This window comes from Nothobranchius furzeri, chromosome 9 (genome assembly GCF_043380555.1).
Source record: "Nothobranchius furzeri strain GRZ-AD chromosome 9, NfurGRZ-RIMD1, whole genome shotgun sequence".
In the NCBI taxonomy this organism is placed as follows: domain Eukaryota; kingdom Metazoa; phylum Chordata; class Actinopteri; order Cyprinodontiformes; family Nothobranchiidae; genus Nothobranchius; species Nothobranchius furzeri.
The window spans coordinates 7907127-7927007 of NC_091749.1; the positions used below are offsets into that span (position 1 = coordinate 7907127).

A 19881-nucleotide genomic window follows, 5' to 3' on the forward strand; every position below is an offset into this window, starting at 1 on the left:
ATAAAACTGAATATAATAGAAAAGAATAGATTAGAAAAGAACATAATATAAGAGAACAGAATAAAGTAGAACATAATAGAATTGAATAAAACAGAACTGAATATAACAGAGTAGAATTGAACTGAATAAAATAGAACAGAATAGAACAAAACAAAATATAAAAGAACAGAACAAAATATAATAGAACAGAATAGATTAAAAATAATAGAATAGAATAGAAAAGAACAGAACTGAATAAGACAGAATAGAACATAATAAAAAAGAGTAGAACAGAATAGAATAGAACAGAACAGAACAGAATATCTTTCATGGACGTAAAAACAAAGAGTCAGAGTACCCGGCCCGGAGGGTTACCGGGGTCCCACCCTGGAGCCAGGCCTGGGGTTGGGGCCCGTGAGCGAGCGCCTGGTGGCCTGACTTTCGCCCATGGGGCCCGGCCGGGCCTAGCCCGAACCGGATACATGGGCTCATCCAACTGTGGACCCACCACCCGCAGGAGGAACATGAAGGGTCCGGAGCAGTGTGGATCGGGTGGCAGACCGAGGCGGGAGCCTTGGCGGTCCGATCCCCGGACAAAGAAACTGGTTATTGGGACATGGAACGTCACCTCGCTGGCGGGGAAGGAGCAGGAGCTTGTGGGAGAGGTTGAGCGGTACCAGCTAGATATAGTCGGACTCACCTCGACACATAGCATTGGCTCTGGAACCCAAGTCCTTGAGAGGGGTTGGACACTCTCCTTTGCTGGAGTTGCTCCGGGTGAGAGGCGGAGGGCTGGGGTTGGCTTTTTGTTAGCCCCAAGACTCTCTGCCTGTGTGTTGGGGTTTACCCCGGGGGATGAGAGGGTAGCTTCCCTGCGCCTTTGGGTCGGGGAACGGGTCCTGACTGTTGTTTGTGCTTATGGGCCAAATATCAGTTCAGAGTACCCACCCTTTTTGGAGTCCCTGGGATGAGTGCTAAATAGTGCTCCATCAGGGGACTCCATTGTCCTGCTGGGGGCTTCAATGCTCACATGGGCAATGACAGCATGACCTGGAGGGGTGTGATTGGGAGGAACTCGAGTGGTGTTTTGTTATTGGACTTCTGTGCAAGCCGCAGTTAAACTAGACTGACTTTAAAACTAAATGTATGGAGTATCTAAAGTGGATGAGACGGTGAATGGATGACGTGTGATGTTGATCAGAACCAGCAAATCTGAAGCTGCGATTAGTTCTGATGGGAACTGAAGGTGATGTCTTCACAATAAGCTTTGGTTAGGAGATTCATAAACATATTCGACGCCATTTGCCGGTCTACCTACCCTTCAGGAAGTCCCCTTTAGATCAGGAATGTCGAGGTATAGCTTGACCTTATCAGGAAACGAGTTGGTAGGAAAAACAGCGGTTGCCGACCAGTCCAGTCTGTGAGTTACTTCCGGATCGCAACAATTTGTTGGCGTCTGGTGAGACCCGAGCCTGGGTCTTGATGGATCAGCTTTCATTTTGAAAGGAACTGTTGCAGCAATTGGAACAAAAACGAATTTTCTAGCTAGTCGTTGTTCCTTCGGTTAAAGAGGAAAGTTACGGATTGGCCACTCTGACACTTCTCTAGAACGCTTTGAACTGCCGTTAGAGATGACGTGGGCATAGTTTTATACATCGGATGTTATGGTTTATGGTCGAATGAAAAGTTGACAGAGTTATCAAACACCATCAAAACCACGCCTCAGTCAGATCTGTCAGATTCTGATTGGATCAGTGAAAGGAATGTGTCATGTCTTTCTAACGCTACGCGAAATGAGTCCTGTTGGAACATTTAAAGTCATAGTACCTTATATTCTATAGGATTATAATAAAGTAATTAATATTTTGATTTCACAGATCGGCCACATCTTATTTGTTGACTAACACTTGGTTGGATTAGCTTTATTAAAATAGAGTTCTTTGATTAATTAAAAGAAAAGAGTTCATTCTTCATTCTTCTGTTGAGCTGAAAATAAGCAGGTTAGAGCGAATGCATGAGACCTTGAGACCATATCTCATGCAGACTAGTCCTGTGCAGAGGAGGGAAAAAAACAGTCATTTCATTCCGTTACAGCCATAACGAACACCATGTTTGAACATAAGGATGCCTATCGGTACACTTGGTAACAGGGCAGCCTAGGTCGCAGGTCGATGATAGACTTAGTAGTCGTATCATCTGACCTGCGGCCGTATGTTTTGGACACCCGAGTGAAGAGAGGAGCAGAGCTGTCAACTGATCACCACCTGGTGGTGAGTTGGATCAGATGGCAGGGGAAGATGCCGCGTAGACCTGGCAGACCCAAGTGCATAGTGACGGTGTGCTGGGAATGCTTGGCAGAAGAACCTGTCAAGACGGTCTTCAACTCCCACCTCTGGAAGAGCTTTGACCGCGTCCCGAGAGCAGTGGGGGACATTGACTCCGAGTGGGCCTTGTTCCACTCTGCCATTGTTGGGGTGGCGGTTGCTAGCTGTGGTCACAAGGTGGCCGGTGCCAGACGTGGTGGCAACCCCCATGCCCGCTGGTGGACACCAGAGGTTCGGGGAGCCGTCAGGCTGAAGAAGTAGGCCTACAGGGTGTAGCTGGTCTGTGGGTCTCCAGAGGCAGCTGACGGATACCGGATAGCCAAGCGGGGTGCAGCAGTGGCAGTTGCCAAGGCAAAATCTCGGGCATGGGAGGAGTGCGGTGAGGCCATGGAGAAAGATAATCGATCGGCTCCAAAGAGGTTCTAGTAAACTGTCCGGCGCCTCAGGAGAGGGAGGCAGCAACTCACTCACACTGTTTACAGTGGGGATGGGGAGCTGCTGATGTCAACTGGGGCTATAGTCGGACGGTAGAAGGAATACTTTGAGGAGCTCCTCAATCCCACCTACGCGCATTCCGAGGAGGAGCCAGAGCCGGGCGACCTGGGGATGGACTGTCCAATCTCTGGGGCAGAAGTTGCTGAGGTAGTCAAACAACTACAGAGCGGCAGAGCCCCGGGGGCGGATGAGATTCATCCTGGGTGTCTCAAGGCTATGGATGTGGTAGGGCTGTCGTGGTTGCCACGTCTCTGCAACATTGCGTGGTCATCGGGGGCAGTTCCTGTGGAGTGGCAGACCGGGGTGGTGGTCCCCATCTTTAAGAAGGGTGACAGGGGTGTGTGTTCCAACTATAGGGGGATCACACTCCTCAGCCTCCCTGGAAAGGTCTACTCCAAGGTACTGGAGAGGAGAGTCTGATCGATAGTTGAATCTCAGATTGAGGAGGAGCAATGTGGTTTTCGTCCTGGCCGTGGAACTGTGGACCAGCTCTATACCCTTGCAAGGGTGATGGAGGGGGCATTGGGAGTTTGCCCAACCAATCCACATGTGTTTTGTGGATTTGGAGAAGGCTTATGACCGTGTCCCCAGGGTTACCCTGTGGGGGACGCTCCAGGAGTATGGGGTGGGTGGCTTTCTGTTAAGGGCCATTCAGTCCCTTTACCAGAGGAGCGTGAGTTTGGTCCGCATAGCTGGTAGTTAGTCGGACCTGTTCTCGGTGAGGGTTGGACTCCGCCAGGGCTGCCCTTTGTCACCGGTTCTGTTCATTACCTTTATGGACAGAATTTCTAGGCGCAGCCGTGGTGTGGAGTGTGTCGAGTTTGGTGGCAGGATAATCTCTTCTCTGCTTTTTGTGGATGATGTGGTCCTCCTAGCTTCATCCAGCTCTGACCTTCAGCTCTTGCTGGGTAGGTTCGCGGCCGAGTGTGAAGCGGCTGGGATGAGGATCAGCACCTCCAAATCTGACACAATGGTTCTCGACCAGAAAAGGATGGCTTGCCAACTCCGGGTCGGGAGAGAGGTCCTACCTCAAGTGGAGGAGTTTAAGTATCTCGGGGTCTTGTTCACAAGTGAGGGTAGGAGGGATCGGGAGATCTACAGGCGGATTGGTTCGGCGTCTGCAGTGATGCGGACACTGAGCCGATCTGTCGTGGTGAAGAGGGAGCTGAGCCAGAAAGCCAGGCTCTCGATTTACTGGTCGATCTACGTCCCAATCCTCACCTATGGTCATGAGCTTTGGGTAATGACCGAAAGAATGAGATTGCGGATACAAGCGGCCGAAATGAGTTTCCTCCGTAGGGTGGCCGGGCTCAGCCTTAGAGATAGGGTGAGGAGCTCGGACATTCGGGAGGGACTCGGAGTAGAACCGCTGCTCCTCCAGATCGAAAGGAGTCAGTTGAGGTGGTTTGGGCATCTGGTCAGGATGTCTCCTGGACGCCTCCTTGGGGAGGTGTTTCAGGCATGTCTCGCGGCAGGAGGCCCCCTGGTCGACCCAGGACACGTTGGAGAGGTTACATCTCCAATCTGGTCCGGGAACGCCTTGGGGTCCTGCCGGAGGAGCTGGTGAAGTTGGCCAGGGAGAGGACGGTCTGGAGCTCCCTAGTTGGGATGCTGCCCCCGCGACCCGGACCCGGATAAGCGGAGAAAGACGACGAGAACAGAAAATAAAAGAACAGAACCGAATAGGACAAAATAGAACAGACTAAAAATGAGTAGAACTGAACAGAATAGAATAGAATATAATCGATTTGAATAGAATAGAATTGAGTAAGAGGTGTGATATGCTTAGAAGCCTCTGGGTTCTGAACTGACCTCTAGGATGAGAGCCACAAACAGGTTAACCCACATCACAGAGGAGGTCAGCCACCAGCACAGGAAATAGAGTTTGGACCATCTGGGGAAAATAAATCATAATTGTCATTGTTGTCATCATCATCTTCATCTTCATTATCATCATCGTTATAATTAGGGCTGCACGATATTAGAAAAATCTGCGATATTCGATAACAGTGATTAATATTGCAATGATGATATTACTTGTGATAGATAAAAACTTAACTCAGGAACAAAAATTGTCAAAAACAAAGAAAAAAATCATAAAAATGAGAAAAGCAAAAGATTTGAGGAAAGGGGAAAAAGAAAATGAACATGAAAAGGCAATCAGTGGATCCTGGGAAAAGCAGAATCAGCAGAACGAGCAGAACAAAGCTAACTCAGGTGTTTGCTAACCATCAACATTAAGTGCTGTCCGCCTCGGGGGCGGGACTCTAGCCTATGAGAACCCACCTAATTGGCCAAATGAGTGAAGAGCTCTATTTGATTAGGTAAAAAACATCATGCTCCCGTTTGACAGAATGCATTATGTGTAGCAAACATTTGAGCTGACCATTCATTGTGATATTTATCTGTTCTTTGTGATTATGCATATTGTGTATGCTGATATCGCGATAACGATATATTTACGATATATTGTGCAGCCCTAGTTATGATCATCATCACCACCCTCACTTTCACCATCATAACCATCATCGTAAACATTACCATCATCATCATCATCATTTCTTACTCTGTGGTGTATCTGCTGTAGGCCTCTAGGAAGGCCTGCCAGTTGTTTACGATCATCACATCATAGAGCAAAATAATGGCAGCCTGGACAGAGGTAGTGTGTTGAGAAACACATTAATGAAACATTACACATCTGCAGAGATGAGTTCATTTAAATAAGTCCAATGCCCAGCAGAGGCAGATGAAGGCAGACGAAGCGATGCACCCATCATGCCTAGAGCCTTCTGTGTAATCATGTTCTACTTGGGTTCTAATCAGGCATCTAATCTACTCACAGCAAAGTCATCAAAGTTGTTGGGCCAGTAGCCCAGCTGCTCATACGTTCCACACTCCATGCTGTAGTTAGATGTGATGTTCTTCATGGAGGTGTTGGAGGGAACGCTGCAATAGACACACACACCCACACGGTATCTATCAGCAGCCACATAGATTACAAGGAGAACCTCTATAGCTAAACACACTTCAGCAAAACTAAATCCACTCCACAGACAAACTGGTAAAATAAGAATGAATGAACTGGAGAAGGTGTGTGTGTGTGTGTGTGCGTGGGTAGGCACTTTAGTGTCAAACTACCCACAAAAGTATAACGTGAACACATGAAGTGAGGACATTCCTCTGCTAGATTGATTTTTGTTGTAAGGACAAGCCCTTGGTAATAACTAAACTGAATATTTCCCTTAGATGTGGTAACGCAATACAGCTGTTTGTTGGGCAACAGTTTATACACCTATATCTATAGTCTAATAGACTATACCACACTGTGTGGCAGCCCATACCACACACATCATATATTTATACGCCTCGTGGACTGGCGCTGCCTATAGGAGATGATGTAGCAGCAGGCCTCCATCTTTGGGGTCCCATTCACCCCCAGTGCTTCTGATTTACTGAGGAAGGTGTTCAGCCAACTAAAAATCCCACATATTATCTCACACACACACACACACACACACACACACACACACACACACACACACACACACACACACACACACACACGGGCTAAAATGCTTGAATAAGAACTTTTCTGCACAGCTTCATGCACGTGTTTCACTCAGTAACTCCAGGCTAGTTACTACGGTGATATGGTCCAGCCTTATGCTCTAAAAAATAGGCAGCACTCGCATTAAACAATGGTCGTCACTCCTGAAATATTAAATGAGGATGGGAGAGTGCATGTCTGCAGCTGATAGACACTTGTGTGTCACCAACGGGCCTTCCACACCTGCCATGTCTCTAATTTAGGATGTGAAACTCACGTTTTTCACTGTCTTTTCCACCCTCTTCCAATGTTAGCCTTGATACAAAAAAAGTCCCATATTATGTTAATTATGTTTTTCCTAGTTTCCTAGTTTTAAATATAATTCTTAATTTTCTTTTATTGCTTTTATTACCTGCCTAGGGACTGCTGATGTGAATTAGCACTGGTGCTACAATCTGGCATATTTATTGATGCAATTCATTGTTGAACTTCATTAATATGCACTGTCCCTATTAAATAAAGAAACAAATAAATGAATGAAAATTCACAAAGACCCCTTTCTCTCTTGTGGCCTTATTTATACGGGCGCGAGTCATAACATTACAATATCATGACAAAGTAGATTTATTTTAGTAATTCCATTTAAAAAGTGAAACTTGTATATTAGATTAATTCACTACACAGAGACTGATGCATTTCAAATGTTTATTTCTTTAGTATTGATGACAGAACACTTCAACCCCACCAGTCTACCAGTGAGGAAGCAAAGTCCGGGGACTTTGGGTTGGACTCTCTGGGTCCGAAGTGACAGAGGTGGTCATGAAGCTCCTTAGTGACATGGCTCCAGAGGTGGATAAGATCTGCCCAGGGTTTCTTAAGGTTCTGGATCTCTTAGGGCTGTGTTGGCTAATGTGGATCTACAATATTGGGTGGACATTGGTACAGTTCCATTGGACTGGTAGATTGAGGTGGTGGTCCACCTATTTAAAAAGGGGGCCCACAGGATGTGTTCCACCTACACCACAGTCCTGAGCCTCCATTGTAAAGTCTATTCAGGGGTTCTGGAGAGGTGTCTCTGAGGTCATGAGTGAGCGCCAGATCGACAGGTGAATTGGTGCTGCATCTGATCTGTCGTGGTGAAGAGAGAGCTGAGCCAGAAGGCGAAGCTCTCGATTTACCGGTTGATCTACGTTCCTACCCTCACCTATGGTCATGAGCTTTGGGTAGTGACCGAAAGAACGAGATCACGGATACAACCGGCCGAAATGAGTTTTCTCTTCAGAGTGGCTGGGCTCTCCCTTAGAGATAGGGTGAGAAGCTCGGTCATCCGGGAGGGGCTCAGAGTAGATCAGCTGCTCCTCCACATCGAGAGGAGCCAGTTAAGGTGGCATGGTCATCTAGTTAGGATGCCCCCTGGTGAGGTTTTCTGGGCACGTTCAACCGGCAGAAGACCTAAAAGAAGACCCATGACACGCTGGAGAGACTTTGTCTCACAGCTGGCCAGGAAGCGCCTGAGGACTCCCCCAGAGGAGCTGGTCCAAGTGACTGGGGGGTGGGGGTGGGGGGTGGCTACCTGCTTAGGCTACTGCCCCCGCGACTAGACCCCGGATAAGCGACCAAAACTGGATGGATGTTGATGATTTTAACTGACAACTAATGAAAATCTCAAATTCAGTATCTCAGAATATTAGAGTATTGTAACCCTGGTGCCACACTCTAATCGGCTAATTGACTCAGAAGCATGTGAACTGGTGCATTAATTGTGTGACACATGTAACATATTGCAGGATACAGTAAGGCAGTTAAAGAAAAAAATATGCAAATGGGCATAGTTATGTTTGAAAAGAATTGATGAGAGTTGTTTTAAGAATGACTGGAATCGCAGGTTTGGTACAAATGGTATGTATATCACCACTTTAATGCAGCTTTTGAACAGAACCACACACACAACACAAAATGAAATATTAGTGACAATATGTAAACAGTCAGTCTGACCTCAATGTTGTACAGTCTGCCAGCTTAAAAGTCAAAGTTCAACCAGTCAATACAAAAGTCATGTGTCCAGTTAGTGCGATTTTGCCCGACAGCACTGTCGAGACTGTTCAAAGAAGAAGAGCAACCTGCTCTTCAGGCCCACTTGGTATGGTTTTGGTTCCATCAACAGACAAGGCTCGCCATCTTCCTCGTCAGGAAGAGATCCAATGTCTCGATCCACCAAAAAAAAAAACCTAGCCAACACGTTCCAACGTTCCTCTCTCAAGAGATTTGGTTCACTCCAGCTGTACCCATGTGAATCGCATCGATTCCAAGGCTCATACTGTTCACCCGGAGAGCGAGTCCGTCTCTCTACCGCCTACACACACACAACGCATCTATGAATCAAACTAGGAACTAAAACGGCACTGCAGCGGTCAGGTGTCGTGCCGATGTTGTTACCCATCATAGAAGTGGTATTCCCCGCATCAAAAGCACCTGTGCAGTTTCCACGACTGCACCTCAGTTCCAGCTAACTAGACGTGGGTCCCAGGCACAGCCGGCTAGGGGGTGGGAGGCTGCGGGCGGGCCTGTGGGCTTGCTGCTGATATCTCCCGGGACTCTGCCGGCTGCTGGTTGTGGCCCCTCGGGGCGATCCTCTGTGCCTCTCGAGGGGGGCGGGGCCTTTCTGGTTGCAGTCTCCTTGGGGTTCCTATGTTCTGGGGCAGCGCCTGGATCTCTGGGACTTGGCGCTCCCTCCGTCTCCTACACATCTTTGGGGGGCAGATCTGTGGTCCCTCACACTCTATTGGACGCTCCTATAGAGAAACCTTACATATACAACCGCATGTACACACACAGGTGCTCACATGGTGCTCTCATAAGTATAGATTTGGGCACGTTCAACACACGTCTTAAGGCTGTGGTTGGCACTAAATGCACTGTGATTTATTATCGTGTGATTGTTCAGTAAAACAATGTTGATTTTATATTTCCTCATCAGGTTGACACAGTGATAGCTTGCTCCTGTTGTATTGCTGTGTGTCTATTTTCTGCAGGTCTAGAAGCAAACTCTTGTTCGTCATTGTTCCTTTCCTTTTGTCTATTCCTTTCTCTTTCATCTCTGTCTCTGTGTCTGGACGGAATTACAAAGCATAAAAAAAAACAATAACAATAAAGTTTTAAGTATCAGGCGTGACATTAAAAGCAGAAGCTTTGATGCTCCACCTGAGAGTAAATCTGTAAGGCTTGTCACCAGCATTCAGACATCAATTCCTTTTGCTTCACAGCTAGACAGGACACGGGGAGTCAGCCATCTTGGATCCAACTTTTGTTTTTTTCAATAGGAAGAGGGTCATGTGACACAAACTAATTGGGAATTTCACAAGAAAAACAATGGTAAGCTTGGTTTGAACATAACTTTATTCCTTCATGAGTTATTTACAAGTTTCTCTTTGTTCACAGCCATTGACATGTCGAAGAGGTTAACATGTGAGGAGCGGATCGAAAATTTTGAAAATCTTATTTATTATACTTCTTTTTTATAAAGCGCCAAATGACGACAAGAGTTGTCTCAAGGCACTTCACATAATAAACATTCCAATACAGGTCAGTTCATTAAGCCAATCAGTAAAAAGTTTCCTATATAAGGAACCTAGCAAATTGCATCAAGTCACTGACTTGATATCAAATTGTGTGATATCTGGTGAACGCAGTAACCGGGTCGTTGCAGCAGATTTCAATGCAAGACACCCTACAAGACCACCCATCTCCCATACTACAGTTAGCAAACTGCTTGCTAAGTTTCGTTAAACTGGTTCAGTGTTGGATTTGCCAAAATGTGGACGCATGAAAACTGTCACTAATGAAGAAACATCAGTGGCTGTCCTAGCTTCATTCAACAAGAGCCCACAGCGTAGCACTCGCCGCATGGCACTGGAGAGTGGCATCAGTCAAACATCCCTCCGGCGGATATTAGCTACTCACAAATGGCACCCTTACAAACTCCACCTACTAATGGACCCACTCATGGTCATACACACACACTAGACCTGATTTTTTGTCATGGGCTGCAAATTAGTGATCTTGGCATTCTACCTGCAACTTTTTCTGATCACTCACCAGTTGTGTTTAATATGAACTTAGACTCTGCCTCTCGTGTTGAGTGTTTCCGTCCCAGCTTCTCTCGAACAATCGGACCCAATACTGCTGCACATTTTGCTGCTATTCTTGCTTTGAATTCAGCTCCATTTCAATCTACTGATGAATTTACTGTTGTTGAGGGATTACTTCATGCGCTTGATTCATCCTGTCTGGCTGCTTTGGATATTGTCGCTCCATTAAAATCAAGGCGAAATACATCCCGACCTGACCCATGGCTGAACGAGCAAACTCGTTCCATGAGACAACATGCCAGAAGACTGGAACGTAAATGGATAAAAGACAGGCTTACTGTATCCTTTGAATCCATGAGAGAGGCGTGGTCTCAGTACCAAAGAGCAGTCAGAGGCGCAAGAAATCGATTTTTTGCAAGCATCGTAACGGCTAATTCTAATAATCAAGGTGTGTTATATAAAACTATGAATGCAGTGCTTTCACCAGTTACAAAACTATTTTCCTCTGCGTCTGCTGACTTGTGTAACCAAATCCTGCAGTTTTTCTTAAATAAGATTAGTGTAATCAGAGCTCAGATTCACCAAACCAACCATGTTCCTGATTCAGTCATTCCCCCTCATGTGCAACTTCAAAGCTTTCAGCCCATCTCTCTGCCCTATCTAGAAAAAACTGTTGCTGCCATGAAACCGTCTGGCTCCCCAGAAGATGTTATCCCACCTCGTCTCCTGAAAGAGGTTTTTCCTTTCATTAGCCATAATGTGCTAGACATCTTAAATAGTAGCTTGACATTGGCTGAAGTTCCTTCTGCCTTTAAACACGCCGTTCTTCAGCCAATCTTGAAAAAACCTGGTCTCGACCCCACTGATTACTCTAATCTCCGACCAATTTCCAAATTACCGTTTTTATCTAAGGTCCTTGAGAAAATAGTGTATGAACAGATGCTGACACATCTAAATGACAATCAGGTAATGGACATTTTTCAGTCTGGTTTCAGAAAACAGCACAGCACTGAAACTGCTCATGTTCGGGTGTTTAATGACATTTTTCTCGCTTTAGATTCAGGTTTCCATGTGGTTCTGCTACTTTTGGATCTATCAGCAGCATTTGACACGATCGATCATAACATCTTGATCACCAGACTTCAGACTTGGGCTGGCATTTCTGGTTCAGCCCTAGATTGGTTCAGGTCATACTTTTATAACAGGTCCGCTAGAGTCATGTTGGATGGCTGTTCATCCAAGTCACAACCACTCCGTTGGGGTGTCCCACAAGGTTCAATACTCGGCCCGTTACTATTTAACCTCTATATACTGCCCTTAGGAGCCATTTTCAGAAGGCACGCTGTCTCATATCATCTTTACGCTGATGACTGTCAGATCTACTTTTCATTCAAGCCAACTCAATCAATGCAAGTTCTGTCTGATTGTATCGATAATGTTAAGCTTTGGCTTGCTGATAACTTCCTCCATCTGAATGACTCCAAAACAGAAGTAATCGTTTTTAATCCTCACAGCATCCCGGCTACTCATCAACCTGACCTCAACTATCTCTCACCTAATGTCTCCACTGTAATTTCCAACCTTGGAGTTAAAATAGACCAGGCTCTGAAGATGGATGCTCAGGTCAATAACACAGTTAAATCATGTTTTTACCACCTCAGGCGTATCTCTAAACTTAAGCACATCCTGAGTGTCCGTCTTCTCAAATCAGTAGTCCACACTTTCATCACTTCACGGCTGGATTACTCCAACTCCTGCTTATACGGCATCAGTAAAGCAGCTCAATCTAGACTTCAGCTAGTCCAGAATTCAGCAGCTAGGTTCCTGACTGGAGTTGACAGAAGACAGCACATTACACCAATTCTAAAATCTCTCCACTGGTTGCCCGTTCATCTCAGGATCAATTTCAAAATCATGCTGCTCACTTATAAATCCCTGAACAGTCAAGCTCCTCCATATCTGTGTCAACTCGTCCATTACTACAATCCGCCTCGTGCTCTCAGGTCTGAGGATAAGCTCCTCCTAGCTGTTCCAAACGCACGTCTGAAAAGCCGTGGAGAAAGGGCTTCCTCTGTCTGTGCTCCCAAGCTGTGGAATGCATTACCACTACTAGTGAGGCAAGCACCAACAATTAGCATTTTTAAATCTCGCATGAAAACTCACTACTTCAACCTTGCATATAATACATAATCATGGACCACTTTCGACATCTGCATTCTTTCTACAATAGAATGCACAATAATTAACATCTGTATTACTGTGGTTCTTTCATATGTTTTTATCTGTTGTTTCACATTCCTTTGTGTTTTTAGTGTTTTACGACTGTTAGTTCGAGTATTTTCTTGTTTTCATTTTTTTCTTATAAACTATGCTTTAAATGTCATTCTGAACGTGTTAATTAACTGTAATCTTTTAATGTACAGCGCCTTGTCTGGTTGTAATGCCATGTTGAATGCGCTTTATAAATAAAATGGTATGGTATGGTATGGTACTGCAGCATGTCAATGAGGATGACCCAGATCAGCACACAGAATTTGCATAATGGGCAAAACAAAAATTGGAACAGGACCCTCAGTTCATGCAGAAGATTTTGTTTAGTGATGAGGCAAACTGTTATGTGAACGGTGAAGTTAACAAAGAAAACCACCACTATTGGTCTGACACTTACCCACATTGGATAGATCCCTCCAAGACTGTTGGAACAAAAAATTGAAGGTAAGGTGTGGTATATGGGGTACGAAGATAGCGGGGCCATTCTTCATCAATGGAAACCTCAAGGCCACTGGATATTTTAAATTGCTACATGTAGGGATGGGTACCTTTGACATTTGAATCGATCCGGTACTAATTCCCGGTACCTACGAATCGATACTGGTACTTAACGGTACCAATTTTCAATACTTTTGAGTGTTTATTATTTTAATTCTCTTTTATAATTAAATATTTATTTTTCTCAATATATAACAATATTTGATAAATATCACGATAAATAACATTCAACTGTTTGTATTTTAACATCGTCCTTGTAGTTTTATAAGCTGATAATTAAACTGAAGCAAACATCATTACTGTGAACTAAATTTTCTGTGTATCTTCATTCCTTTTGCCGTCTTTTTTCATTTGATTTTTCCTACTGGGAAGTTAGAATTTCCGAGAACAAAGCGAACGCACCATTAGCTGATAACAACGGTGGCAATGGAAGCTAACATATCAAGCTAACATTATCCTAAACAGTTTATTTAACTGCTGGAGCAGATTAAAACGATGATGCCTCACACTTAGATCGTTGTCGCTGGTTTCATCTTCACCCAATCACCCGTCGCATTTAGTAAAGTGAAGCCAAACTTTAGAGCGCATTCATGTTTTTCTAGTCGGAAATTCGGAGTTCCGAGGAGAAAGCGAACGCAACATTAGTGAAACGGAAGCTAACATATCAAGGTAACGTTATCTTAAACATTTTATTTACCTACCGGAGCAGATTAAGATGAGGATGTCTCACTTAGATCGTTGTCTGTCGCTGGTTTCATCATCACGCAGTTACCCATCACATTTAGTGAAGTGGACCCAAGCGTTAGCGTGCGTTCTTTCTACCCATGCTGCTCTGTTTACAACTGGCTCACAGGGACCGACGACATAACGCTCTTGCGCATGCGCAGCTGTCTTGGCAAGTTCTTGTTATGAAGGACGGGTACCGAAACGAGGCACCGTTTGAAATGACGTGAATCGGTGCTCGGTCGGTACTATGGAATTCGGGCAGTACCTTAAAAAGTACCGAATTCGGTACCCATCGCTAGCTACATGATGATGTGTTTCCCTGTTTATGCACTGAAGTTGGCACATTCCCTGAGTTTTTTCAGCAAGATGGTGCACCACCACATTAAGGGTGTCAGGTCCGAGCATTCCTAGATGAACAGTTTTCTGGAAAGTGGATTGGTCATCGTGGGCCAGTTGAATGGCCCCCAAGGTCTCCCGATCTGACCCCCTTACACTTTTATCTTTGGGGTCATCTGAAAGCAGTTGTCTATGGTGTGAAGATACGAGATGTGCAGCACCTGAAACTATGGATACTGGAAGTCTGTGCTGGCCTTTCTCCTGCGGTGTTGCTATCAGTGTGTGAAGAGTGGGAGAAGAGGGTTGCATTGACAATCCAACACAATGGACAGCACATTGAACACATTTTATGAGTGGTCAAAAACTTGTAAATGATTCATGAAAGAATAAAGTTACATTCAAACCAAGCACACCATTGTTTTTCTTGTGAAATTCCCAATAAGTTTGATGTGTCACATGACCCTCTTCCAGTTGAAAAAACAAAAGTTGGATCCAAGATGGCTGAGTTCAAAATGGTCAACATGTTCACCACCCATCTTGAAAAGTTTGCCCCCTCACATATACTAATGTGCCACAAACATGACATTAATATCACCAACCATTCCCATTTTATTAAGGTGTATCCATATAAATGGCCCACCCTGTATAACAGTATAAAAGAAGAAATACCTTGTTTGTATAAATACACTCAACAAAAATATAAACACAACACCTTTGTTTCTGCTCAGATTTTTCATGAGATGGACTTAAAGATCTAAAATTCAGTCCAGATACACAATATCACCATTTCTCTCAAACATTGTTCACAAATCAGTCTAAATGTGTGATAGTGAGCACTTCTGCTTTGCTGAGATAATCCATCCCACCTCACAGGTGTGCCACATCAAGATGCTGATTGAGGGAGCATGCAATTGGCATGCTGACAGCAGGAATGTCAACCAGATCTGTTGCTCGTGCATTGAATGTTCATTTCGTCACCATAAGCAGTCTCCAAATGCATTTCAGAGAATATGGCAGTACATCCAACCGGCCTCACAACCGCAGAAGACGTGTAACCACACCAGCCAAGGACCTCCACATCCAGCAGGTTCACCTCCAAGATCGTCTGAGACCAGCCACTCAGACAGCTGCTGAAACAATTGGAGGGCATAACCAAACAATTTCTGCACAAACTGTCAGAAACCATCTCAGGGAACCTCAACTGCATGCTTGTCGTCCTCATCGGGGTCTTGACCTGACTCCAGCTCGTCGCCGTAACAGACTTGAGTGGGCAAATGCTCACATTCGATGGTGTCTGGCACGTTGGAGAGGTTGTCTTCACGGATGAATCTCAGTTTACATTGTTCAGGGCAGATGGCAGACAGCCTGTGTGGCGTCGTGTGGGTGAGTGCTTTACTGATGTCAATGTTGTGGATCGAGTGGCCCATGGTGGTGGTGGGGTTATGGTATGGGCAGGCATCTGTTATGGACGAAGAACACAGGTGCATTTTATTGATGGCATTTTGAATACACAGAGATGACGTGATGAGATCCTGAGGCCCATTGTTGTGCCGTACATCCATGAACATCACCTCATGTTTCAGCAAGATAATGCACGGCCCCATGTTGCAAGGATCTGTACACAATTCTTGGAAGCTGAAAATGTCCCAGTTCTTGCATGGCCAGCATACTCACCGGACATGTCACCCGTTGAGCATGTTTGGGATGTGCTTGACCGGCGTATATGACAGCGTGTACCAGTTCCCACTAATATCCAACAACTTCGCTTGAAGAGGAGTGGACCAACATTCCACAGGCCACAATTGACAATCTGATAAACTCTTTGCGAAGATGTGTTGCACTGCATGAGGCAAATGGTGGTCACATCACATACTGACCGTTTCTGAGTCCCCAGATCCCCAATAAAGAAAAAAAAACTGCACAATCCAGGGTGGCCTTTTATTGTGGGCAGTCTAAGGTACACCTGTGCACTACTCATGATGTCAGATCAGCATCTTGATGTGGCACACCTGTGAGGTGGAATGAATTATCTCAGCAAAGCAGAAGTGCTCACTATCACACATTTAGACTGATTTGTGAACAATGTTTGAGAGAAATGGGGATATTATGTATCTGGAATGACTTTTAGATCTTTAAGTCCATCTCATGAAAAATGGGAGCAGAAACAAAGGTGTTGCCTTTATATTTTTGTTGAGTGTATACATGTGTATGTAGAGACATTGCACTATTAATAATAATCAATGAAAAAAGCATTGATATTGAAGATGAGCAGCGAGTCGTTCAGGCTAGAATCTCTCGTCAACACCAAGCCCTCCAACTACCTGCATGACTCTGGCTGAGCCGTTCCAAAATGGTAAGATCACTTCCAGTCAGAAGATAACTTCAAACCTAACTTGGGCAGGGGGGTCTTTTGTGTCTTGTCTCCATGTTTAGGTTCCATGTTTACTCATAGAAGCATCCATGCTGGACACACACACTGTTTCATGGTAGGATGTATGGCTGTGTGCATGGTTGGATGTACGGTACCTCATCTCAGGAGGAGGCTTGATTGCGCCCTCGAATAGCCAGATCCCAAACACAGCAAACACATAATAAACAACCTGCAGAAACAGCAGCACATCACCTGTGAGCGGAGTCATTCAAATTCTAAAATACTTAACTAATGCCAGAAGGGAGTTAAATAATTCAGCTTCTTCAGTGCTGAGTTAGTCTGTTTACATTTTATGAATCAGTCAACTCATAAAATATATTATAGATGGGCATGCTTCAGATAGAAATGTTCCACCATCCGAGGTCTACAGTAGTTCTTCTTTTTAAAGCTAAACTCTAGAACGTGTCGCTTTGGATCAGGTGAGTCAGGTAAGGGGGTCATCCAGAGGTCACTCACCACCAGCACACCGGCAAACGCCCGCAGGTTCTTCACCAGGTCTAATAGGGTGCTAGCAACCAGAGCCATGATCTGCAGGAGAACAAGCAAGGAACAACGCCTGAGTACCACCGTAGCTGTTTGGGTTCATAGCTGCACTAGCAACTACAAGTTTTATCAACACTACCACATTAGATTTTGTTCCAACTGAAAATGGTTATTAAAATAAAGTGTTTTCAATTAATTTCAGACTTTTTTTATGAACTGGTTAATTAATAAGATCAGGGTTCTTCAATTCTGGGCCTCGAGGGCAGGACGCCCTCATCTACCTGCAGCACGGGGTTCTGACCCACCTCGAGATGCAAAAAAGCACTGTGAGAATCATGTTCTCAACTTCTCAAGTGCTTCAACCCTATCCAGCCATCTTTATTGCAGAAGAAGATGAGGGGTGCAGGACGGGACAAACATCTGTCTGCATGGACCATCAACTACCTCAACAACAGGCCACCATTACGTGAGGCTGCACCAATGTACGTCTGAGGTGGTTTTGTGCAGTAATGGAGCTTCGCAGGGTACGGTGCTCTCAGCCTTTCTTTTCACCTTCTACACCTTGAGCTTCACTACAACACCAACAACTGTCACCTCCAGAAGTTCAAAGCCAAAGTCAAATGACTAGGCCATTGTCGGCTGTGTGTCTGGGGAAAATGACCACGAGTACAGGTCAGTCATCATGGAGTTTGTGGACGGGTGTGAATGTAACCACCTCCACTTGAACACCAGTAAGACCGAGGAAATGGCAAATGACTTCTAAAGAAGTCAATCGCCGTTCAATCTAAGTCCCATTGGGGGATGGTTGAGAAGGTGACTTATTGTAGAGAAAGGTTGTTTGGAGATACCAGGACTACTGTTGATGAGGGTGGAATAAACCCTGGATTGTGCGACCCTCGGAGCTTCTGCATACGCGCTCTTGTGTTCCCTGTATGCTTGTTTATGAACAGCTAGTTCAGAGGCCATGAGCCGCCACTCAAGGACACACCCAGTCTCCTTCATCTTTCGTAGTTTGCAGGTGTACCACGGTGCTGAGTGTAAAAATGAGACTGATGTAGATGCGAATGGGGCATGGAAGTCCAGAAGACTGTGCAGGGACTGGTCAGCAGCAGAGAGGGAGTCGGAAAAGCCAGAGGAAAGCAGTTGAAGGTCCAGGGCCAGTGTATCCATATTAGTATTTCGCAAATTTCTGAAGTGGGTCTGTCGCCGTATTTTCATGTGTGGGGAGGGAAAGGGGAGCTCCATCGATATGACCTTATGATCCGAAACACGAAGATCATAAACCTGAAGAATGCTGATGGGGGAGATTACCAGATCAAGTGTGTGTCCCCTGGAATGTGTGGGAACATCAACGTGTTGTTGAAGGTTGAGAGAGTCTAGCAGCTGCAGGAATTCAGCAGCTAGGTGGCATGAAGAGGTGTCAACATGAATATTGAAATCTCCCATAGTTATGGTGGTTGCAGAGGTAGTGCAGAATGTCGTGAGGAGATCTGACAATGCCGGCATAAAAGCAGAGTTTGACTTTGGGGGTCGGTAGATAAGAAGAACAGTCATGGGAAAGGGAGGCTTGCATTTGTAAGCAAGACACTCACAGGTGGATGTTGCAGGCAGCGAAATGGGGACAGTCCCACGTTCTGTCAGTGGAGGACAGCTAAGCCACCACCACGACCAGTGCTGCGAGCTGCCTCCAGGTAGCTGTAGCCGGGAGGGCAGGCTTCATTCAAGGCAGAATAAACCTCTGGCTGATGTTAGGTCTCTGCCAAACACATAAAGTCTAATCTTTTCTCCCTAATATGTTCCTCGATCAATATGGAATTATTCTTAATAGACTGAAAGTGGAATACGTCTCTGTACTTGACGCAAAACAGTAAAATCCACTCTGACCTTGTGATTTAATTTAGTGCATCCAGAGTAGCCATTGTGCACGTATAGCAATTCTTAGTGAAAGTGAAGGAGGCTGATTGTTACAAAGCAGCTGAAATGAGTTTTCTCCACAGGGTGGCTGGGCTCTCCCAATGCCACTTACACACAAGCATCGGCTTCGCTCCGCCCGCCCTCGCCCAGCAGCGTTCCTTCCACACCGCCTTAGGAATGCAGACATCATGTCATGGGCGCATCTCTGAGCACGTGGGCGGGGCAAAAGTGCATGGAGAAGGCTGCTGTTTCTCAGTTATTAAACAAAAGCGGCCTGAGCAGTCTTGATTTTGGAGACTCTGCCTCTGATATAGCATCCTGCTTTGCTGTGTGTGTGTGTGTGTGTGTGTGTGTGTGTGTGTGTGTGTGTGCCTCCTCACAGCAGTGAGGGACAGAGAAAAGTGGCTTCAGTCAGAGGCTTGTCAATAGCATTGAACATGTGGGAAGCCCCCGTGGGCTGTTTCTATCCACCAATCGGAGGCTCCCTATAATGGTAGGTGTGCTTTTGAGCCAGCCAATCAGTCAGCAGTGGATGTGTCAGCCCTGTTCGTCTCCAGGCAGATCGCATGGAGAAGTGAGCTGAAAAGATGTCTGGTTGTACGCAGAAAAAATTCAAGGCTACCTGAATGGGAAAACCCCCAACCTGGTCCAGGCAGAGGGAAGCTGATGCTAGTGTGTAAGGGCCTTTAGAGGTTTAGAGAATGAGAAGCTCTGTCATCTAGTAGGGGCTTGGAGAAGATCCGCTGCTCCTCCACATCAAGGGGAGCCAATTGAGGTGGCACGGGTATC

At 45.5% G+C, this 19881-nt stretch overlaps 1 protein-coding gene across 5 annotated transcripts in view; it reads right to left on the reverse strand.

Annotated features, from left to right (window-relative positions):
- tpcn2 (two pore segment channel 2) overlaps positions 1-19881 on the reverse strand; it is a 132745-nt gene that overhangs the window by 12205 nt on the left and 100659 nt on the right. For all 5 annotated transcript variants that reach the window (XM_054735267.2, XM_054735266.2, XM_054735265.2 and 2 more), the window contains 5 exons: positions 17152-17223; positions 16791-16864; positions 5639-5744; positions 5365-5447; positions 4611-4692 (listed from right to left, as the gene is read on the reverse strand). In XM_054735267.2, coding sequence (XP_054591242.1) covers positions 4611-4692; positions 5365-5447; positions 5639-5744; positions 16791-16864; positions 17152-17223 — 417 coding nt within the window. The remainder of the gene's footprint in view (positions 1-4610; positions 4693-5364; positions 5448-5638; positions 5745-16790; positions 16865-17151; positions 17224-19881) is intronic.